Genomic DNA, 19,206 nt, shown 5'->3' on the forward strand with positions numbered 1-19,206 from the left:
GCTCTTATCCTAAGAGAGGGGTGTCAGTGTGTTATGGGGCTCCCCAAGTCCAAGTAAGGAGGCCAATGTGCCCCCCAAATGCCCCTGAAGTGTGTTATGGGGCTCCCCAAGTCCAAGTAAGGAGGCAAATGCACCCCCCAAATGCCCCTGATGGAAGCAGGAAGGAGAGAGCAGCGTGAGAGGAGGCCCAAGACCAGGCAGGGCTTTGCGTGCCTTCCTGAAGGCTTTCTTCCCCTAAGACCAATGAGAAGCCATAGAAGGATTTGAAGACTGGGGGGTCGGCGTGATGAGACGTGATCCAATCCTGGGTATGTTTCCCAAAGCTGCAGCACAGCGGACGTTAAATTGGAAAGGAGCAAAGTGGGGGTGAGGTCCCAGATAAGAAGTTGTCACAGTCATCACAGCAAAACTAGATAATGACGTGGGCCGCATGGGTGGTGTCGGAGAAGGGAGAAGGGGAGGTGAACCTGAGAGATATTTAGAAGAGAAAAATCTCTAGAATGTGGTGACTGACAGGATAAAGGATGATAGAGAAGAAGGCTCTGAGGAGGCCTCCAGAACTCTGGCTTGTGCAGCTGTGGGCTCCCAGTTGACCCAGGGCGTTCTGGAGGAGGACAGGGTGTGGAGGGAAAGATTTCTGTCATGGACACACAGCAAGGGGGAGAAGCCTCTGTGAGGTCTGGGTGGAAAGGCTAAGGATACAGCTGGGGTCTAGAAGAGAGTTCTGGGCGATGCGCTCACACAGCGGCTGGAGCCGTGGCATGGAGAGAATGGCCTGGCTCCCTGGAGGGAGAGCAAGAGGCCTGGAAGATGGGTCTGGGGGCACTCTGGGACTCAGCAGCTGGTTATGGGGAGAGTGGGGCAATCTCACAGGAGAGACAGAAAGGGTCTACCAGGTCACAAGGAAGTTAACCAGAGGAGGCCGGCACTGTGCAAGCCACAGGAAAGAAGCAGCTGGGTGCTTCTCAGAGGGACCCACGAAGTCTGAAAACATCCCTCAGACTGAGTCTGTGCAGGTCAGTGATGTTTTGCTGGCGAGGGAGACAAGTAGATAGACCTGAGATAATGACACTGCAGAATCAGACTTAGCCCTGGGTGCCATTCAGCCTGGCCTCAAGGTGAGGTCACTCTCTGCTCTGCTTCCTGCCCAGCCACCTGCACAGCCTGCAGCCCTGTATCTTGGCAGGCACCTTCTCCACGCCTACCGCAGGACCTTTGAACCGGATATTTCTTATCCTCTTGGCCTGGTCCATGCCTCCTTCTCCTTCAGGTCTCACCTTCATCTCTACTTCCTCAGGAAAGCATCCCCGGACCCTCATTCTGAGTCCTCAGGGGACTAATCCCAGTTGAAGGATGACACCCACCCTAGGAGGAACAGGTCTCCCCCTCTCCTAAGTCACAAGCTCCTTTTGCTGCCCGCTGAATTCCCAGCACCTGCCATGGTGCCCAATGATGGGTAGCAGGTCAGTAAAAATGTGTTGAGTACATGAGTGGCTAAGAAGACACAGGTCCTTTGAGCAGCTAGAGGAGGAACAGCCCCAGGGGAAGAGTTGGCTAGAAAGACTTCAACACAGGGAAGGCTTGGCATGCCTAGGGACCAAAGAGAGAACAGAGTGACTGGAGGCAGGGAGAGGGGGCAAAGGGGAGAGTTGTATGGGTTCTCAAAGAGCCGAGGGTCACTGGGACCGCTGTCTGCTGAGAAGCCTTGCCTCCAGCAGCCCGCCTACATCCAGACAAGGACAACGCTCCCGATTTTCATGCTGGCAGTTTGTCTTGGGCACAGCCCCTCCTGCTGTTACCTCTGAGGGGCCAGGAGAGGTCCGGGTTTGCAAGAGAAAAACGGGAGTCTCTTGCAAATCCATAGTAGTGCAAGTCAGGCTTTGTGGAGAGACCGAAGGAGAACTTGGAACTGCTTGGGTTCCAGGGACGATCAGGAACCAGGCCTTGTGTCCTATATCAGTAGTGTCTTCCAGTTTAGAGAAAATAGCCCTCTGGCCACGGAGGGAGGCTGATGCAAACACTAGGGAGAAAAAATGTCAACGTCTGTGGTGAAAGGAAGAGGAAGTGGACAGCGCGTCCCTCTGCCCCAGTGGAAGCTGAAAAAAGAAAGGCGACGGAGGGAGAAAGAAGGGGCCCTTCCCAGGGCCCTCACCCCTGCATTCCTCAACTGCTCTACCCCCGAGCCAGAAGCAGAGGGGTCAGGGTAGAAACCTCAGGATGGGTGCAAAGAGGAGGCGGAAGGCTTTTGGAGAAATCCTGGTTTTAGCAGAAGCAGCCTCCCAGGGGGCTATGAGGGTGCCTTGGAGGAAAGGGGCAGACAGGTGAGCTGGAAGCAACATTTCTGGATCCCTTGCATGCCCGCAGACCTGGTGGATTGTCTGAGGCCTGGGGATGGACAAACAGGCCCCTGGAGGGGGACAGAACTGTAAGCCAGGACGGCATCCCAAAAGGCCAAATGGGACCAATGACATTTCTCCGCTGACCCTTCTAGAAGCCAGGCCAAGCCAGACCAGCCACCCTTTAGCAGAGACCAGTGAGGGTCCCAGACCCCCCTCTCCCAGCCAGCATCAGGTCTCTAAGCCTCCAGATGCCATTTGCAAGAAGAGCACGGGAGAGGAAAATGAATCCCAAATCATCCAGAAGGCAGAAGACACTGAGATATCACAAATTGGTAAGTTTAGGTTTGCTCTCTCTGCTACCTAAACAGGTAGGGAAGAGATAGCATCTTCCCCAGAAAAGGTCTATTTTCTGTGCATATTAAAGCAGGAATGTGAACAACTAAAGACACTTCATCCCCAAACATGCCTCTGTCGGTCACAACGAGGTCTCCCCTCCATCAGTTCCCTAGTAAACATATCACTGCCACAATTCTTTTAAAATGGTTTCGTGAGTTCTCTCTTTTCTGTTACTTCCCGTCTGTTTCTGTGACTGCACACCTTTGTGGGTAGGTGGCTGGAGGGGCCACATTCAGTGATGAGGCTGAGCCCAGTCCCTCTGAAGAGGCAAAGGTGAGCAGGGCAATGAGTTCTGGTGATGGGCAGGACCGCAGACAGCAGGGGCCCTCCTGGGGGCACGTGGAGGGGAAGGAGTAGTAGTTCAGGAGTTCAGAAAGAGAAAAACTGAGGAATGGTGCTACCATCCATTGGTGCTACCATACCATTTTGCTGCTTCGTGCAGCAAAAACGGGTCCCATGGCCTCTTTCACACAAGACTCCAAGATGGCGGACCCTTAGCCAAGAGTTTCAAAAGGGCAACAAATACCGTGAAGTCCAGGAGAAGATGGAATAAACACACATCAGCTCGTAGCCTTTCTTCCCTCCCTAAGAAGTGTTCTCCCTTCCAGCTTTCACTCCAGGTAAGGGAAGTCAGGGACTAAACCCTAGAGTCACTTAAGCTGTTGTCTCTGGAATGGAGGGTTTTTATTCAGGTCCGTGGTTCTGCAGGACTGGATTCCCACACACCCCACCCCAACCTCCCCTCTGAGCCTTCTGGTCTCTTTTGAGATGTGGAGACTATTATTGTTCAATCCTTGCCATATATATATGTTTTTTTTTTTAACCAACCTCAAAACCCCATTATGGCTGCCCTATTTTTGACCACAGAAAGCCCCAGGCCATGGCAGGATTGAAGCCACAAGCAGGGACCACCTTCTCACTGAGTTGGCAGTCAGGCAAGAAAGGAGTCAGGCAAGAAAGCCCCACGGTTGCCCTAGGACCACACCTCTCGGCACACAGATGAAAATGCAGAAGCCAAAAACACCTTCTCCTTTGTGCAGTCCTCCACTCACTCAACATTGATTTGTGAGCAAGGCTCTGTGCTGAGTCCTCAGAGACCAGTGAACAGGACAGTCCTCATTCCTGCTTCCTGGAGCTCATGTTTAATATTTGTGGAGTCATATGTACCGGGCCACTTGGCACTCAGCGCTCCAATCATTACAAGGAGCCCCTGAGGAAGTGACCATCCTTCCACTGTACCCTTGAAGAAACTAAAGAAAAGAAATGTGTCCAATTCCCTGATCTAATGACAGGTCTCAGAGCCCGACCTGTGGGGTTGCAAACTCCTCTGCCTCCATCTCTTATCCCAAGTGTTCCTGCCCCTCCCAGTCCCTGTCTGTGGAAGCAAGACAGTAATTCTTTTGGAGCTTAAGTCACCTGCTGTTACAAGGCTGGCATTGGGGGGAAGGACCTTAGCTCGCTTATTTATTTATTTATTTATTTATTTATTTATTTATTTATTTGACAGAGAGAGAGAGAGAGAGAGATCACAAGTACACAGGCAGAGAGAGAGAAGGAAGCAGGCTCCCCACCGAGCAGAGAGCATGATGTAGGGCTCGATCCCAGGACTCTGAGATCATGGCCTGAGCCAAAGGCAGAGGCTTAACCCACTGAGCCACCCAGGCGCCCCAGGACCTTAGCTCTTATTAACAGTCACTGCAACCAGCAACCCTGGCAGCTGAGAGCCAGGCCCTGGGAAAAGGAGACAGAGGAGGGTGGTTTTGAATAAAGGGAGAGTGGTAAGGGGAAGTGGGCATCTGCCTGAGGCAGGCTTTGTCTGCAAGACAATCCCGCCTGGGGCAGCCAGGTTTCTGCAGCCCTTTACGGGGAGGAGCCCACCTCACAACTCATCACTTGCCCAGTAGGTTCTGCAGAAGTCAGCAACTCACAGAACCGTCCCTTGGAGCATGCGGTGGCGGTGGCGGGGCGGGAGGAAAGGAAAAGAGAAGTGGTGGTCCCTTTAGAGCATGAGCTGTGAAGGCACGCCACTCTTTCCACTCCGTTTCTTATTTGGAACCTGGAGTTTATAGCCTTTACCCCAAAAGATCTTTCCCCAGCTCACGTCAGGGGGAAGAGAGAGGGTGGCCTCTGGAAGAGGGGTCACCTTCATCTCAGAGAAGGAGAAACAGGTGCAGACCTAGCCAGCATAGGTCAGAGGCAACTCAGGAGCTCCATAGCAGGTGTGGCCCCCAGCCTTGGAGGGCAGCCTCCACTAGTAACCCATGGGGGTGGGGGAGGAGGTTGAGGAACCCCCACCCCCTTGCAAGCCTGAGGTCTGATCACTGAAGATTCGTGACTCCAGAATAAGTCAGATTCTGTTGAGGTTTCCAAGAGTTTAAAAATGTACATGAGAACCCAAACAAAAAGCCCTGTGCACCCCAAAATGAGGGCCCATTTACACGAAACCCTCGTCTGGGGGCAGCAAGAGGATGTGAAATTATCAGGTGGTTTTTCGCCCAAGCTGAAGTCCTTCCAATCTCTCTTTTCCGGCATTTGCCTACAGAATGCACCACCCAGGAGGCGGCAGTCAGCCCTGAGAAGCCGCGCAGCTCCTAACACACAGTCGACGAAAGCCACCGTCTGGTTCAAGACTGCTGGACCCTGTCCTCAGGGTCAAGTGCGACGCCCTTGAGTACACTGAGACCACACCCTCCTCTCTCCGGTATGGACATGCGTGCACATATGCACAGGCCCACCCACGCCCCTTGAAGGTGCTGGGACTGTGCAGGCAAATCAGTCTTTGCTCAGCTCCGCCAGAGCCACGGGTCAGTGCACATGTGCGGCCCTTGGCACACGTTCCCAACATGCTGGCAGCAGCAGGAGAGGCGTCCTGGGCACCGGTCCTGCAAAGACCACCTGCCCCCTGGTGTGGGAGTGACGGTACCCAGCAAAACCTGTCTGCAGCAGCCAAGTCAGGGCTCATCCTGCCTGGGAAGGGCTCTGGTCCACACAGGCAGCCTCTGGCGCCAGAATAGAAGTCCATGGGGTCAGTCTCCCACTCTGAGACACTTTCAAAGGCTGGAAAGCCAAAGCTGCACAGCACTAGAGAAAGTGCAGGACTTTGGGAAGAGCTCTGGAAGCAGAGCCTGGCACTTAACAGCTCTGTGACCTTGGGCCAGTAACCTATCCTCTCTGAACCTCTGCAGAAGAAGAGAAATTCCTTCATAAGAAAAAGGCTTTTAATGCATAAAATAATCACCTTGAATCCTAGAATGTTGCTGGTGGAAAGCCACTGAAGATGATGTTGATAATGATGATTTCATCCAACCTCTTAATTGTATAAACAGGGCTCAAAAAGTAAGGTGACCCACTCCAAGGTCACACAGCTGAAAAGCTAGACCTGTACTGTCCAACACATAGGCACTCACCACAGTTGGCTATTTACATTTAAATTCAAATTAACTTGGGGCACCTGGGTGGCTCAGTGGGTTAAGCCGCTGCCTTCGGCTCAGGTCATGATCTCAGGGTCCTGGGATCGAGTCCCGCATCGGGCTCTCTGCTCAGCAGGTTGTCTGCTTCTCCCTCTCTCTCTGTCTGCCCCTCTGCCTACTTGTGATCTCTGTCTGTCAAATAAATAAATAAAATCTTAAAAATAAATAAATAAATAAATTCAAATTGACTCAGATTAACTCAAATTTAAAATTCAGGTCCTTGGTCACAATAGCCACATTCCAAGTGCTTAGTAGCCCCATGTGTCCAGTGGCCATCGTAATGGACAGTGCAGGTATAGAATTTCCATCATCAAAGGGAGTTTTTTTGGGCAGGTCTCAGCTAGAGGTCAGGACTGAGAGCTTCAGACTCTCGTTGGCTCCTAGGGGCAGCAAGGACATGTGCTCCAATCTGCCTTTTAAGTCCTTCCCCACTTCTTCCAGGGCCAGACAGCAGATGAAGCTGTAGCCTCTTCAAAAGCAAAGAATGGGCAAATCTGTGATGCTACAAAACCTCAGGAAAGGAGAATTTTCAGAAACCATGTGTCTGAGGTTAACTGAGTTTTGAGGTTAGCAGATCATAACTAGACACTATGTTGGTTTTCAAACTACCCATTGCCTCTAAAGGGTGAGCCCCACACTGAAATCTGTCCTTTGCAACTGGGACTGGGTGGAGCCTGAAGGTCATGGGTTATGTGGAAGCTGGCTGGAGGACACAGTAGGAGGACACTGTCGTCGGAGAAAGAGCAGGGGATGGGGTAGGACCTCAAACCCCAGCATCTCCCAGACTTGCCCCTGAGCAAACCAAGTCCCACCCACCAGCTGGTGGTTGTGCAGCGTATCTTTTTTCCTAACTAAGGATGCAGGGGGCTGGGGAAAGGGATGGGATGTTTGTGTGCGTATAGACACACGCGTGCGTGCACAGATATGTCCACACGCTGAGACCTCACACAGACACACGTGTGCTCATTGACTGAGATGCTGTTTAGGCAGCAAGTGTGTGGAAGCATTAGAGCTCTGACACACTCTTTATAACAAGCTTGAGTGATGGCTTTCATTTGTCACCCACACAGATGGAGCGTGAAGGGGTTAAATGGATGACAACGGTGGGAGGTGGGAGTAGGAATAAATGGGTTTATCTGGAATGCATCGTGGTCTGCCCACACTTTCCTGTAGCACCTGACATAGTCCTTCTAGCCCATAGCTATTCTTCTGATCTGGGATCACAGAGCTGGTACAATCTTAGGGCTGGAAAGGTCTTCACTTTAAGAAATACCCTTTTAGGGGCGCCTGGGTGGCTCAGTGGGTTAAAGCCTCTGCCTTTGGCTCAGGTCATGATCCCAGGGTCCTGGGATCAAGCCCTGCATTGGGCTCTCTGCTCGGCAGGAGCCTGCTTCCTCTTCTCTCTCTGCCTGCTTCTCTGCCTACTTGTGATCTCCGTCTGTCAAATAAATAAATAAAATCTTAAAAAAAAAGAAAATACCCTTTTACCTTTAAAACTTCCTTTCTAAGATCTCCAGAAGGAAAGGGGACTCGTCCTGCTTGGAGGCCAGGTCCCCCTCACAATCCTCAGACTTTCCAGGACACTCAGAACCTTAAAAATTCTTAAAAGTCCTTCCAACTCTCCCTGGGATCTCGAATTAAGCAGGATTTCATAGGCTGACCTGTCAGGTCCCTACACGGGAGCATGTGTGCTGATGTCCCAGAGAGCCCAGGTGCAGCCCAGGGTGACCAGGCTGGCTCAGTCTTGACCCAATACTCTCAGGACACGTGGAGCAGGACCCCTAGGGACAGTACCCAGAGCTGGGCCATTCTGGGTGGAACCATTCCAAACTTCTGTCTTGCAGTGCCAAGTTCCAAGTGAGCCCCAGCCCCCTGGGGAAAGCCACTAGATCTGCCAGCCAAAGGACGGACACCCTCCTGACTCATTCAGCACTGTGGATCACACAGCTTTTGTCAATTCCAGCCAGTGGCTCAGCGTTTGAAAGGAGAAGTCATCTGTTTACAGCTACGAGGGACCGATTTCCTACAGATCTGCCCTTTGCCGGCCTGTAACTCAAGCCCGTAGCACAAAACTGCCCTTATGTGAATACAGTCTCCTCCTTGCCCCACGTGGAGTGTGGCTGAGACTGTGAGATTGTCTCTAAGCTGAATGTAGCCATGCAGGCATCAGGCGCTCGTTGCGGAAACACACAAAGATGCCCAGACCACTGTGTCTGCAGCTCACAGGCCACAGGTGCCTGTCTCAGACGAGCTGGGGAACCACAGCACCACCAGCCACCTGTAGGGAGCAGCCCCCAGGAGACAGCTTGCTACTCAAGCACCTTTTCCCATCTGGTTCTAGCTACCCTGAGAGAGGCTGCACAGCTATCTATCTATTAGCCTGTGTCCCAGAAGACACTTGAGGTGCTGTGACTTTCCCAGTCCCACAGCTGCTCAGGGAGACTCTAGCTGAGAAGCCACAATCTGCCACCGCCCAACGCCAGGCTCCTCCCTGGTTACCCACAGCCCTCCTCAGTAGAGAGCCTCTCCCTGGGTTAATATGAAAGCAGGAACTACCTACTGAACGCTTACTCTTTGTCAGGCACTGTCCTAGGCACTGGGTGCGGCTCCAGGTCTTACAACTACCTTCTAGGAAGGTTTTATACCCACAGTACAGATGGAAAAAGTGAGGCTCAGAGAGATTAAGTGACTTAACTAAAGGCGCACAGCTACCAAGGGTATGGAACGGGGATTCAAAGCCCATCTGTTAGCCCCAAAACTCTTTTGACCAAACCACTGGAAAGAGGGACTGTCCTCCCAACCCTGAGGCTACAGGATGAAGGGAAGTACCTCATTGCCACGTTGCTGCCATCGATCACTATGGGTCGCAAGGAACCGGCGAGGCCTCCGCAGTCCTCTTCCAGCTCCGCCGCTGGCCTGCGCTGGACAGAGTCCAGGGCCGCGCAGGAGCCCCTGGGAACGAGCAGGGGCGCCCCGCTGCCCTCACCGGCTGCCGGGCGACTGCCGGTCTGGATCAGCTCCCGCAGCACGTCGTTGACCAGGGCGCCCTCCCCCAGTTTGCCCAGCACTCTGACCACATCCTCCCTGCTGTAGCCCAGCTTCTGGAAGAACTCCATCTTGCTTGAGCGCTCCATGCTGCGGCAGCTGGGCCCCCGGTTCCTTCTGGGAGGGCCACGCGGTCATGAGCTAAAGAGAAAAAGCCTCCATCAGGTGTTTTGCGAGCCGCCTGGCTTGGAGACTGTCGGGTTACTGAGGGCAAATTCTGCACACTCCCTCCCCGCCTTATCTGTCAGGAAATCATGTTGCCTGGTCCCCTTGGGGATTTTCGGTTGCTCAGTGTGGTTGGGGAGCTGCAGATGCAATCGTGCTGCTTTTACTAGAGCACCTCTGAGGCCTTCAGCCCCCTACCCCAGGACCCTCCCCCCGCCCAAGGACCCTCTGGTCAGAGACACCGAGGGCAGCTGAGCAGACCACCCAACGCTGGGAACATTTGTGCAGGACAGGCCAGAGGAATGTTCCTGAGGCTCCGTCACTCCGTCCTGCGCTAAACAGCAGCCCCACCCCCCAAATTCATACGCTGAAGCCCTATCTCCCAGTCCCTCAGATTGTGACTCTGTTGATTAAGTTAAAATAAGAGTTGATTAAGTTAAAATGAGGTCATTAGGGTGATCCCTGATCCAATATGACTAGTGTCCTTATAAGAAGAGGAGAGTTAGGGATGGCTAGGTGACTCAGTCCGTTAAGCCTTGGACTCTTGGTTTCTGCTCAGGTCATGATCTCAGGGTCTTGAGATTGAGGCCAGCTCTGCGCTCAGTGGGGAGTCTGTCGCCCCCCCCTTTCCACTGCCCCTCCCCCCGCCACTGTGTGCACGCTCTCTTTCTAAAATAAGTAGATCTTAAAAAAGAAAGGGTCATAAAATTATAGTTCCTGTGAAGAAAAATGAAACAATGCTCAAGCAAAAAGAATAAAAAGATACAATGCCTCTTCCTACAAACTCCAAATCCCACTTGCCTCTCCTGCTCTTTGTATCCTTCCGGTGCTTTTCCGATGTCCTGGCTTGCGGATCCAATAGACCCACATATACACTGTCTTAGTGGGGTTGTTTTTCCATAAATAGATGAGTATTCAGCCACTTGCTTTTCTTATTTTCTTATTAAAAATGCCTCTGGGAACCCTTTCTGTGCCAGTATATCTGTTCCGGGGTTTGCTGTATTCCCTGCATCGAGGACAGCGCCTGGCCCAGTGGACTCTCCACGCAGATTTGCCCAGTGAACGTGGTGAGTAACTGTCCGCTAGATGATGGAAGCAGAGCTTGCCTTCCCTTTGCTCCTGTTACAGATCAGGCTCAGCGCACCCCTGCACGCACCCAACCTGTCACCTGCCCTCTTCCCAGCAGCACAGGTGCCCTACCTCCCCTCCCTAGTCTCCTGCCCACACCTTGGCAGCAACCACGACTTCCTACCAGGTTCTCAGCGGGGCTCCCCGTTCTCTGCAGGGCCACTCCGCTGAGGCTGGAGCCCCAACTCAACGGCCCCCCCACCGGCTCTGGCAGGAATAGGGCTTCGGCAGCTGAATCCAACAACAGCTTCCAGGGCCTTAGGCAAACTCTCCTCTGTTCTCAACGTCTCGGGACCACACCCTCGCATATAATTTTAAATCAAAACATTTGGAAAACATTTTGAACCACTTCTTCCTGAAACTCTTCTCCCTGACGCCCTACAACTTGGCCTGAGTCTTCTAAGTCTGTCCAGCTCTTTCTTTGGTCTCTGCTCATGTGTTTGACGATGAGGTCCTGCCCAGGCAGTCTGCTCTCCCAGTCATGCTCCTTACTTGCCCTTGCCCTTACATTGCCCTCACACACACACACACACACACACACACACACACACCAGCCTCCGGACCCTGAGCGGGTGTGGGCAGGGGGAGGGCTGTCCACGGCTGCACTTCGGGCTGAGACCTCGCTAAGCACCAGGCACCTCTCCCCCGCACCACGTTATAAATCTGTGAGGCAAATGGCATGTGTGCTATTTGAATGAAGTGTCCGGGGAGCTCAGAATCACTTGCCCAACATTTGCTGAGTCTACTTCAGTGCTTGTCTAAGTGTGGTCCGTGGAAATTCAGGGAAGGCCTAAGACCCTTTCATGAAATCTTCAAAGTAAAAACTGTTTTCATAGTAACACTAAGGTTATTTGCTTTTTTTTTTCCCCACCGCTCTCATCCTTACCAGTACATCATGAAGTAAGTGTTCCTGAGAGCAGGTGTGGTGTGATGTTGCAGCAGAGTGAACGCAGAAGGCGAGAGGCAAACCCAGTCCCTTTCTTTTAAGCCACATATTAGAGATTTGCACAGTGTAAATCAGTGCCAGTCTCCTTACACATTTTCTCGTTTGGGAAAATAGAGTTATTTTTCATAAAAATGCATCATTTATATTAATGTAATGATTTATGGTTATTTTAGGTAAAGGAATATTGTTTAATTTCTTAATTTTAGTTTCTCATAGGGTGCCTATCAATGGATAGCTAGAACCCCACAAGAACGAAAGCTCTTTGGCATCCCCAATAGTTATTAAAAGTGAAAAGGAGTTCTGAAACCAAAAGTTTCTTCTTAAATCCAGAGCTTTCCAGTAGGTATTTCCAAGAAGATGGTTCCATGGAGGTGACACATAGACATGTCACCCAAGGCCCCGGGACAGAGGCACAGGGTCTTTCCCTCCTTCAGCCTGGCTACTCTCACCCCCATCTGCCCACCTCCCCTCCCTCCTCCCCCCTTCCACCACCCTCCACCGACTCCTCTCTTCTCCATCCCATACCTAACTCACTGCCAGACTCCCACAGGCCCCCTCCACAACCCCATCTGACCCAGCTACCATTTGTAGCCTGCAGTATATTTCTAGAACAAGTCTGATCATGCCCTTCCTTAGAAACATCCTCAGACCCCATGCTGACAACAAGAAAGACACCAAATTCCTGAGTAGCCTGCGAGCTGTCCCCACACAGTGCTGACCCTGGTCCACCTGCCGCCCACCACTGGCCCACCTGGCCCTTTGTTTTGAGCCCTGCTGAATCCCTCCCCACTCCCCAAGCATTCCAGAAGGCTCTCATCACTGTGCTTCTGCATATGCTTTCCTCTCTACCTGGAATGCTCTTGTTGGTTTGGCAAACCTCAAGATTCAGCTCATCAGCCCTGAGTTCGCAAATAGAATGAGTGGCTTGGTCATCTGTCTACCAGACACTTTGCTCACACCTCTATTAGAACGCACTGGAGTGTCATTTATCTGTATCTCAAGAAACTGTGAACTACATTCCCACCTATGTGCCTCAGAATCACCAGCACCTGGCAGTGCTAGTATATTGGAGAGTTCAACAGAGTTTTCTTCAGTTAATTCCCAAAGCTGAAAATAATCTTCCCTCCTGAAATATTTTTTCTTGGGTCCCCATCTCATTGAATGGCATTCCACAGACCCCAAGAAGGAATCTCAAGGTCACCTCTCACTCTTCCCTTTCCCTCCCTTCTACACCCAACAGGACAGTTTCGACTTCCTGCTCGTTTTTCACAAGCACAGCCTCTGCTTTACATCACAGCACCTTAGTTCATCCATTCATTCATCCATCCATCATGCATTCATTCATGTAATAAACACTTCCTGATCACCTCCTAGGCACTAGGCACTGTGCTGGGACCCAGTTCCATAAAAACTAATATACAGTCCAATTTCAATTTGTTCTTGACCTATTCAGGAAAACAGACCAAAAATGTAAATAACAAGCCATAAATCATGACAATAAGCACAATACTTTCAAATAGAAAAAAAAGGTGCTTTCAAAACTCAGGTGAGGGGGTGCCTGGGTGGCTCAATGGGTTAAGCCTCTGCCTTCGGCTCAGGTCATGATCTCAGGGTCCTGGGATCGAGCCCCTCACCAAACTCTCTGCTCAGCGGGGAGCCTGCTTCCTCTTCTCTCTCTGCCTGCCTTTCCGCCTGCTTGTGATCTCTCTCTGTCAAATAAATAAATAAAATCTTAAAAAAAAAAAAAAAAAAAAAAACTCAGGTGAGGAAGGACTTATCTTCCTTTGAGGGGAAAGGAAAGGCCAGAAAGGCCCTCACAGAACTGGACAATGAAGGACCAGCTGGCTTTTCCCAGTTGTGGAAGAGCTGTGGTATCTCTCCCAAGGGATCCTGGGGAAGCCTCCTCACCACAATCCCACCCACCACAACACTAATCCAGCCAGTCCACGGACCAAGATTTCTGTCCCTCCATCCTGTACAGACTAAATGTCATAGATCTCGATTAGGAGAGTCACGGCCCTCTCCACCAGGCCTGGCCCCCTCCCCAGCCCCCTTGGTCATGATCTTCTAGTCCATCTTCACCTTCTGCTCCTTGACCAGCAACCAGTCCTTCCCCTGGGGATGATAGTTCTCTCAGACTGGGGTCCAGCTTTGGTCTTTCCATGGAGGAAGAGGACCCTCACCCAGCCTAGCAGGCTAGCCTCACACCAGGCATTGCTCATTGTCCCTGGAAGACCCATTGGTTTCATCCAGACCCTTCCTCCCTCTTTCCAGAGGCCCGCCCCTTCCTGCCCCAGACCTGACTGCTGTCATCTCCGTCCTTCCCAATCCTGCTAGCCCAGCTACGCCCCCACCTCCACACCTCCCTGCTTATGCATGCAGGTGGCACTTCTTTTGATCCACAGGACAGAGAAGGGAAGAGAGAGGAAGGCTGGGAGAAAGAAGAGAGAGAGGGAATGAAAGTGAGAGAGAGGGGAAAAGAAAAAAGGCTTCCCAGGCAGCATGAACACAGCACTTCGTGTTCAGTGTTTCCACATTACCTTCGTGTACAGACTCTTCCTTCAACTTCCCAGCACGCCTGGGGGGAGACGAGAGATAACAGCCTTCCCTTTTCACAGGTGAAGAAACTAAGGCTCCGAATGGCCCAGGGTCAAGGTTATATAGTAAGAGGCAGAGACTGACAATACTTAGATGCCAAAAGTGACATGTTACTTAGAGTTGTGTTCAAGATGGAAGTAATATCTTACTACTACAGAAATGGAAAAACCAAAATATAGCTGAGCTGGGTGACTTCTCTTTAGTCACAAAGTAAGAGCTGCAAGGAGAGTCCATGCTTGTTTTAGAACTCTGTGGTCTGGTATGACAGCATCATAAACATTTTCAAAAGGAAGAGACCTGGGGCTTTTACCTGGGCTGGGGGAATGAGAGCAGCTGTATTGAGGCCCCGTCCTCAGCAGCTCTCCACAGAACCCATAGGTTCCAAAAGAGTTCATTTTCTTCTTACTTTTTTTTTAAGATTTTATTTTTTGGAAGTAATCTCCACACCCAACGTGGGGCTCGAACCCACAGCCCCGAGATCAAGAGTTGCACGCTCCAGCCACTGAGCCAGCCAGGCGCCCCAAAAGATCCCCTTTTCTAAGGAGACTTTTGAAAGGTTATGCGTGGGACAGGCAGCTGTTTTCACACAAAATTAACTGAAAGAATCCACCTACTTCAGAGGCTTTCTTTGCCCCCTTGAGATTTTAAAACCAACTTCATTTCCTTTTAAAATTTCTAAATAAGAAACCTGAGGTGGGCGCGAAGGCGGGTGGTGGCATCTGTCCTCTGGAGCCTCCCCTGGCCCTCAGGCCACCACCCTCCCCTTGAGATGCTCCAGTCTTTGAGCTACAACACTGTTAGCAACTTCTTACCCCTTTCTATTTTTAAGTCCTGAAAGTATGAACAATTTCATTTCAGTTTTCTTCCTCAAGCTTGACTGGAAGTCACAAACAGCACAGATGATTAATCAGTAACAGTGTGAAAATCTTCAGTCTCCTCGGGAGCTCTTACGGTGCTCCCAGCACTTCCCTGTGGTTCATGGTCAAGGCAGCCATGGAGATGGGTTCGTGTTGAACCCAGCGTTGGAGATGGACTCACAAAACAGCAGGAAAGGAAGGAAGGAAGAGGGAGGGAGGAGTGGGAGAACTTTCTAAGGATGAGAATCAGAACAGACCTGTTCCTCCCAGAGTCAGCCAGCCCAGGCTGGGGTCCTTAACCTCTGATTGGAAGAGCCCATGAGGAGGAGAATGCACAAGTAACTGAAGAAGGAGAGAAGGAGAGGACGTTAGAGAGATCAGACGCAAAGAGAGCCAGCAGCTCACAGGCACCCAGTGTTTTATAGTGAAAAGGTGCTTTCTTACATGTTAACTTTGGAGATCTTGACCTCTGTGGGAAACAGAAACGGGCTACCTCATGATTCATGCTGCAAGTAAGAAAACTAAAGAAAAGAGAGGTCTTGCCAGCTTACCCAGGGTCCTGCAGCTAATAAATGGAAGGGACTAGACTCCCAAGGGTAATGATTCCTGTTACGGCCTGGCCCAGAGGGTGCTGCCCGGGGCTGCTCAGGGGGCCCCAGAACAAGGCAAGCCCATGGGCCCCGGGGTCTGTGCATTCATCACGTTGCCCTTGACCCTCAAATGCGTTTCCGTTCACCTTTGTGAGCCCCAGACCAGTCCAGCACATTACAACCACCAGAAGTCACCCCCATGGTGAGGACAAAGCTCTGTGAACACAGTCTGTGCAAGTGTTCTAGTTCAGCTCAGGTCAGTGGAGTCGTCAGTTAGATTTTGGGGAAGTCACAGAAAGGCGAAAACTTCAGCCCACAAGATTGTGTTCTGGGCCTGGATTTTGGGGGATTTTTAAAGGGCATTATAATTTTTTTTTTTAAATTGTGGTAAATTATACATAACATAAAATTTACCATAGGAACTATTTCTAGGAGTGCAGTTCAGTGGCATGAAGCAACCATCACCCACCATCCATTTCCAGAACTTTCTTATCTCGTAAGACTGAAACCTTGTCCCCATTAGACACTAACACCCCACCCTCTCTCCCCCACCTGCCTCTGGGAACCACAGCTACTCTGTCTCTATGACTCTGACTACTCTGGGTAACTTCTAGAAGTGTAATCATACAGTATTTGTCCTTTTCTAACTGGTTTATTTCATTCAGCATAATGTTTTCCAGATTCACTTTGTTGCAAGCATATGTCAGAGTTTTCTTCCTTTTTAAGGCTGAATAATTTTCCATCGTGTATAGAGACCACCTTGTGTTTCTCCATTCACCTGTGGATGGACGCTTGGGGTGCTGCCACCTTTTGGCCATCGTGAGTAGCGCTGCTGTGAGCCTGGGTGGGCTGGCCTTTTGTTTTCTCCTTGAACTTGTCCCTTGCCCTTCTGTACTGCTACAGGTTACTTTGGATAGACACACAAGTATATACATACAAGCCCTGATCCATAACCCAGGGCAGCTCTGAACCAAAGTTTTTCCAAAAACCACCCTCTACTATCTTCCACACGCACCCTATTCACGTGTCAGGTGTCCGAGCTCCTGGGCTGGCATCACCTGGACTTGGAGGGCACTTCATAATCCCAGAGGCATGGCTAAGGTTTCTCATAGCCACAGGGAATTAGCTAAAATTGTCTTCAGTGCCTGCCATTACGATTTATTTCCATATCCTCACGGGCCTTCTCAAAGACCACAGAGCCATCCTTTAGGGGGAGATGGGGCTTGGGGCTGCTCCCAGATCTTCCTGATCAGCCAGGAAGCTAGACACTCACAAATCAGTATCTAGTCTAAGAAATGCTTTCAAGAGCCTTGAGACAGGTTGAAAATGTGCCTGAGAGTTCTAGGCCTTCTGATTTCATAAAATTAAAATATCTTCAAAGATCCCAGCAGATGGGCAGCTGGGTGGCTCAGTGGGTTAAGCCTCTGCCTTCTGCTCAGGTAATGATCTCAGGGTCCTAGGAACGAATCCCACATCGGGCTCTCTGCTCAGAGGGGAGCCTGCTTCCCACTCTCTCTCTGCCTGCCTCTCTGTCGACTCATGATCTCTCTCTCTCTTTGTCAAATAAACAAATAAAATCTTAATAAAAATTAAAAAAAAAAAATAAAAAGATCCCAGAGGCAGTTTTTCCTTAAACTGAAGAGTTCCTCCAATTAATCTTTCTCCTATGAAAGCTCTCTTGAAATTAAATATAATTGTGCTAAAATGAGCAAGGATTTCATCTAATTTTTTTTATCTGCATACTGAACATCATGTAAGACACAGGAAATCAAATCGCTCAAAATAATGCTAATCCAAGAACAGCCCTCCAACCTGCCCCTGTCCCCAGTACTGTCTCCTCCGCCCCTAGACCGGAGTCTTCAAGGGGCCTGTCAAAATGACTGATGGCTGGGTCAGGCACTCACCGGCAGAACGCGTAGCTCCAGCCCCCACAGTGGGCTCAAGTTCCCCTCTGCACCCCGGCTGTCCTCCCAGTTAGCCAGGCGTCACTGGAGCTGGGGGAGCACAGCCCGGCTGGGCCACACAGCCATCAGGAGGCACTTCACGCCAAAGCTCCCCTTCCTGGACGCCAGAGTCACGGTCAGCTGCCAAGGTAGTTTTGCTTTGAGCTTTAAAAAAAAAAAAAAAGGAAAAGAAGAAAGCAATCAAATGAGGGAGGCAGATGTGAAGCCTTCGCCCCAGCATGAGTCACCGAATCAAAGTTTAACAACCACATGCAAAACAATCTCTCTGAGGGCACGGGCAGGCTGCACAGGAAAGCCAGGAGAGACTCAGAGAACAAACGCGCTCACAGTTTCCGCTCCACGTTTCCACTCAGGCCTTCAGCAGAGAAGAGCATCTGCTCTGAGGTGCTCCCGAGGAGGGTTAGTGCTCCTGACTTCACAGAACTAAAGCATGCAGGAGTGACGAGCGTCCAGGAGAGAACAGGAATGCCTACCAGCTCGGGGTGCCCAGGCGCCTGGGCGCAGAGAAGGACCCTGGCCCCAATGTCAGAGTTCCACATGAGTCACAGAAGCCTTCAGGCTCAGGGCATGGGCCTCCGTCTGCATCAGGATGGGGAGTGTCCACGATGTGGCTCTGGATGGGGCGGCGCCAGCTTCTCCAGCCACGGAGCAGGGAGCCTGACGAGGGGCCCACCTGACAAGGGCATCTGCCAAGCAGCCAGGGGAAACACACCCTGAACTTGGCATCTGTTTCCTGCATTGGGGGAGGCCCGATGGGGTCAGAGTGAGAGCAGAAAACAGGCACCACAATTGGCCCATCTCCACCTCCCAACAGTGACAGGTCTCTAAAGTGACTTGCCTGAGGACACCGAGTGGACAAATTGGTCAAGCTGGGTTTAGAATCTGAGAGTTCAGGAATGGCACAAGTTGACTGGAATTTGCTGCTCTTCTTTTTCTTTTTTAAAAGATTTTATTTATTTATCCGAGAGACAGAGACAGAGCAAGTAGGAGGAGGGACAGAGGGAGAGGGACAAACAGACATCCCGCCAAGCAGGGACCCTGATGTGGGGCTCGATCCTAGGACCCCAGGATCTGACCTGAGCTGAAGGCAGATGCTTAACCAACTGAGCCACCCAGGCGCTCCTACTACTCTTCTTTCTTTATCCCCCTTCTGTCTCCCACGGAAGATGTGAGGCAGTCTAGAATATTAAAACATGGATGGAATGGGATCATTGCCACAAAAGTACAATCAGATATGATTAGAACAGGGGGTGCCTGACTGGCTCAGTCAGTAGATCCCATGACCCTTGATCTCGGGGCTGCAGGTTCCAGCCCCATGCTGAGGGTAGAGATGACTTAGAATGATTAGAACAAAATCGAACATGGTATCAGAACCTAAGTTTAAAGAGTCACTTCCTCTGGGCCCTAGCTCCAGCTTTGAGTTTCCTGGCACAACGGCCTTCCTAAGGACAACCACGGCTGGGTTAGTACTGTACTGGGAGCCTTCCATTCCCACGTCCTAGCCCCACAACCACTGATGGCCTCGCGGTCATTATTCCCACTTTGAGACAGGATCATTGGGGTGAGAAAGGGTAACTCAACTGCCCGAGTTCACTCAGTAAGGGTTGGGTCAGTACTGAAATCCAGGACCCCAGAGCTCCCCAAGAACTCTCTCTACACTGTCACCAGGGGCCTCTCCGCTGTCAGATCCTGAATAAAGCATGCAGGC

At 51.1% G+C, this 19,206-nt stretch overlaps 1 protein-coding gene across 1 annotated transcript in view; it reads right to left on the reverse strand.

The window, feature by feature from the left end:
* The window catches only part of ZC3H12D (zinc finger CCCH-type containing 12D), a 34,653-nt gene extending 16,796 nt beyond the window's left edge, over positions 1 to 17,857 (reverse strand). Inside the window, exons 1-3 of the mRNA XM_032873153.1 lie at positions 17,826 to 17,857; positions 17,439 to 17,642; positions 9,035 to 9,391 (exon numbers count right to left, since the gene is read on the reverse strand). Of these exons, the coding sequence (XP_032729044.1) occupies positions 9,035 to 9,339 (305 nt within the window). The 5' untranslated portion in view covers positions 9,340 to 9,391; positions 17,439 to 17,642; positions 17,826 to 17,857. The remainder of the gene's footprint in view (positions 1 to 9,034; positions 9,392 to 17,438; positions 17,643 to 17,825) is intronic.
* Positions 17,858 to 19,206: the final 1,349 nt, after the last annotated feature.

The sequence above is a fragment of the Lontra canadensis genome, unplaced genomic scaffold (genome assembly GCF_010015895.1).
Source record: "Lontra canadensis isolate GAN:19392208 unplaced genomic scaffold, GSC_riverotter_1.0 scaffold47, whole genome shotgun sequence".
In the NCBI taxonomy this organism is placed as follows: domain Eukaryota; kingdom Metazoa; phylum Chordata; class Mammalia; order Carnivora; family Mustelidae; genus Lontra; species Lontra canadensis.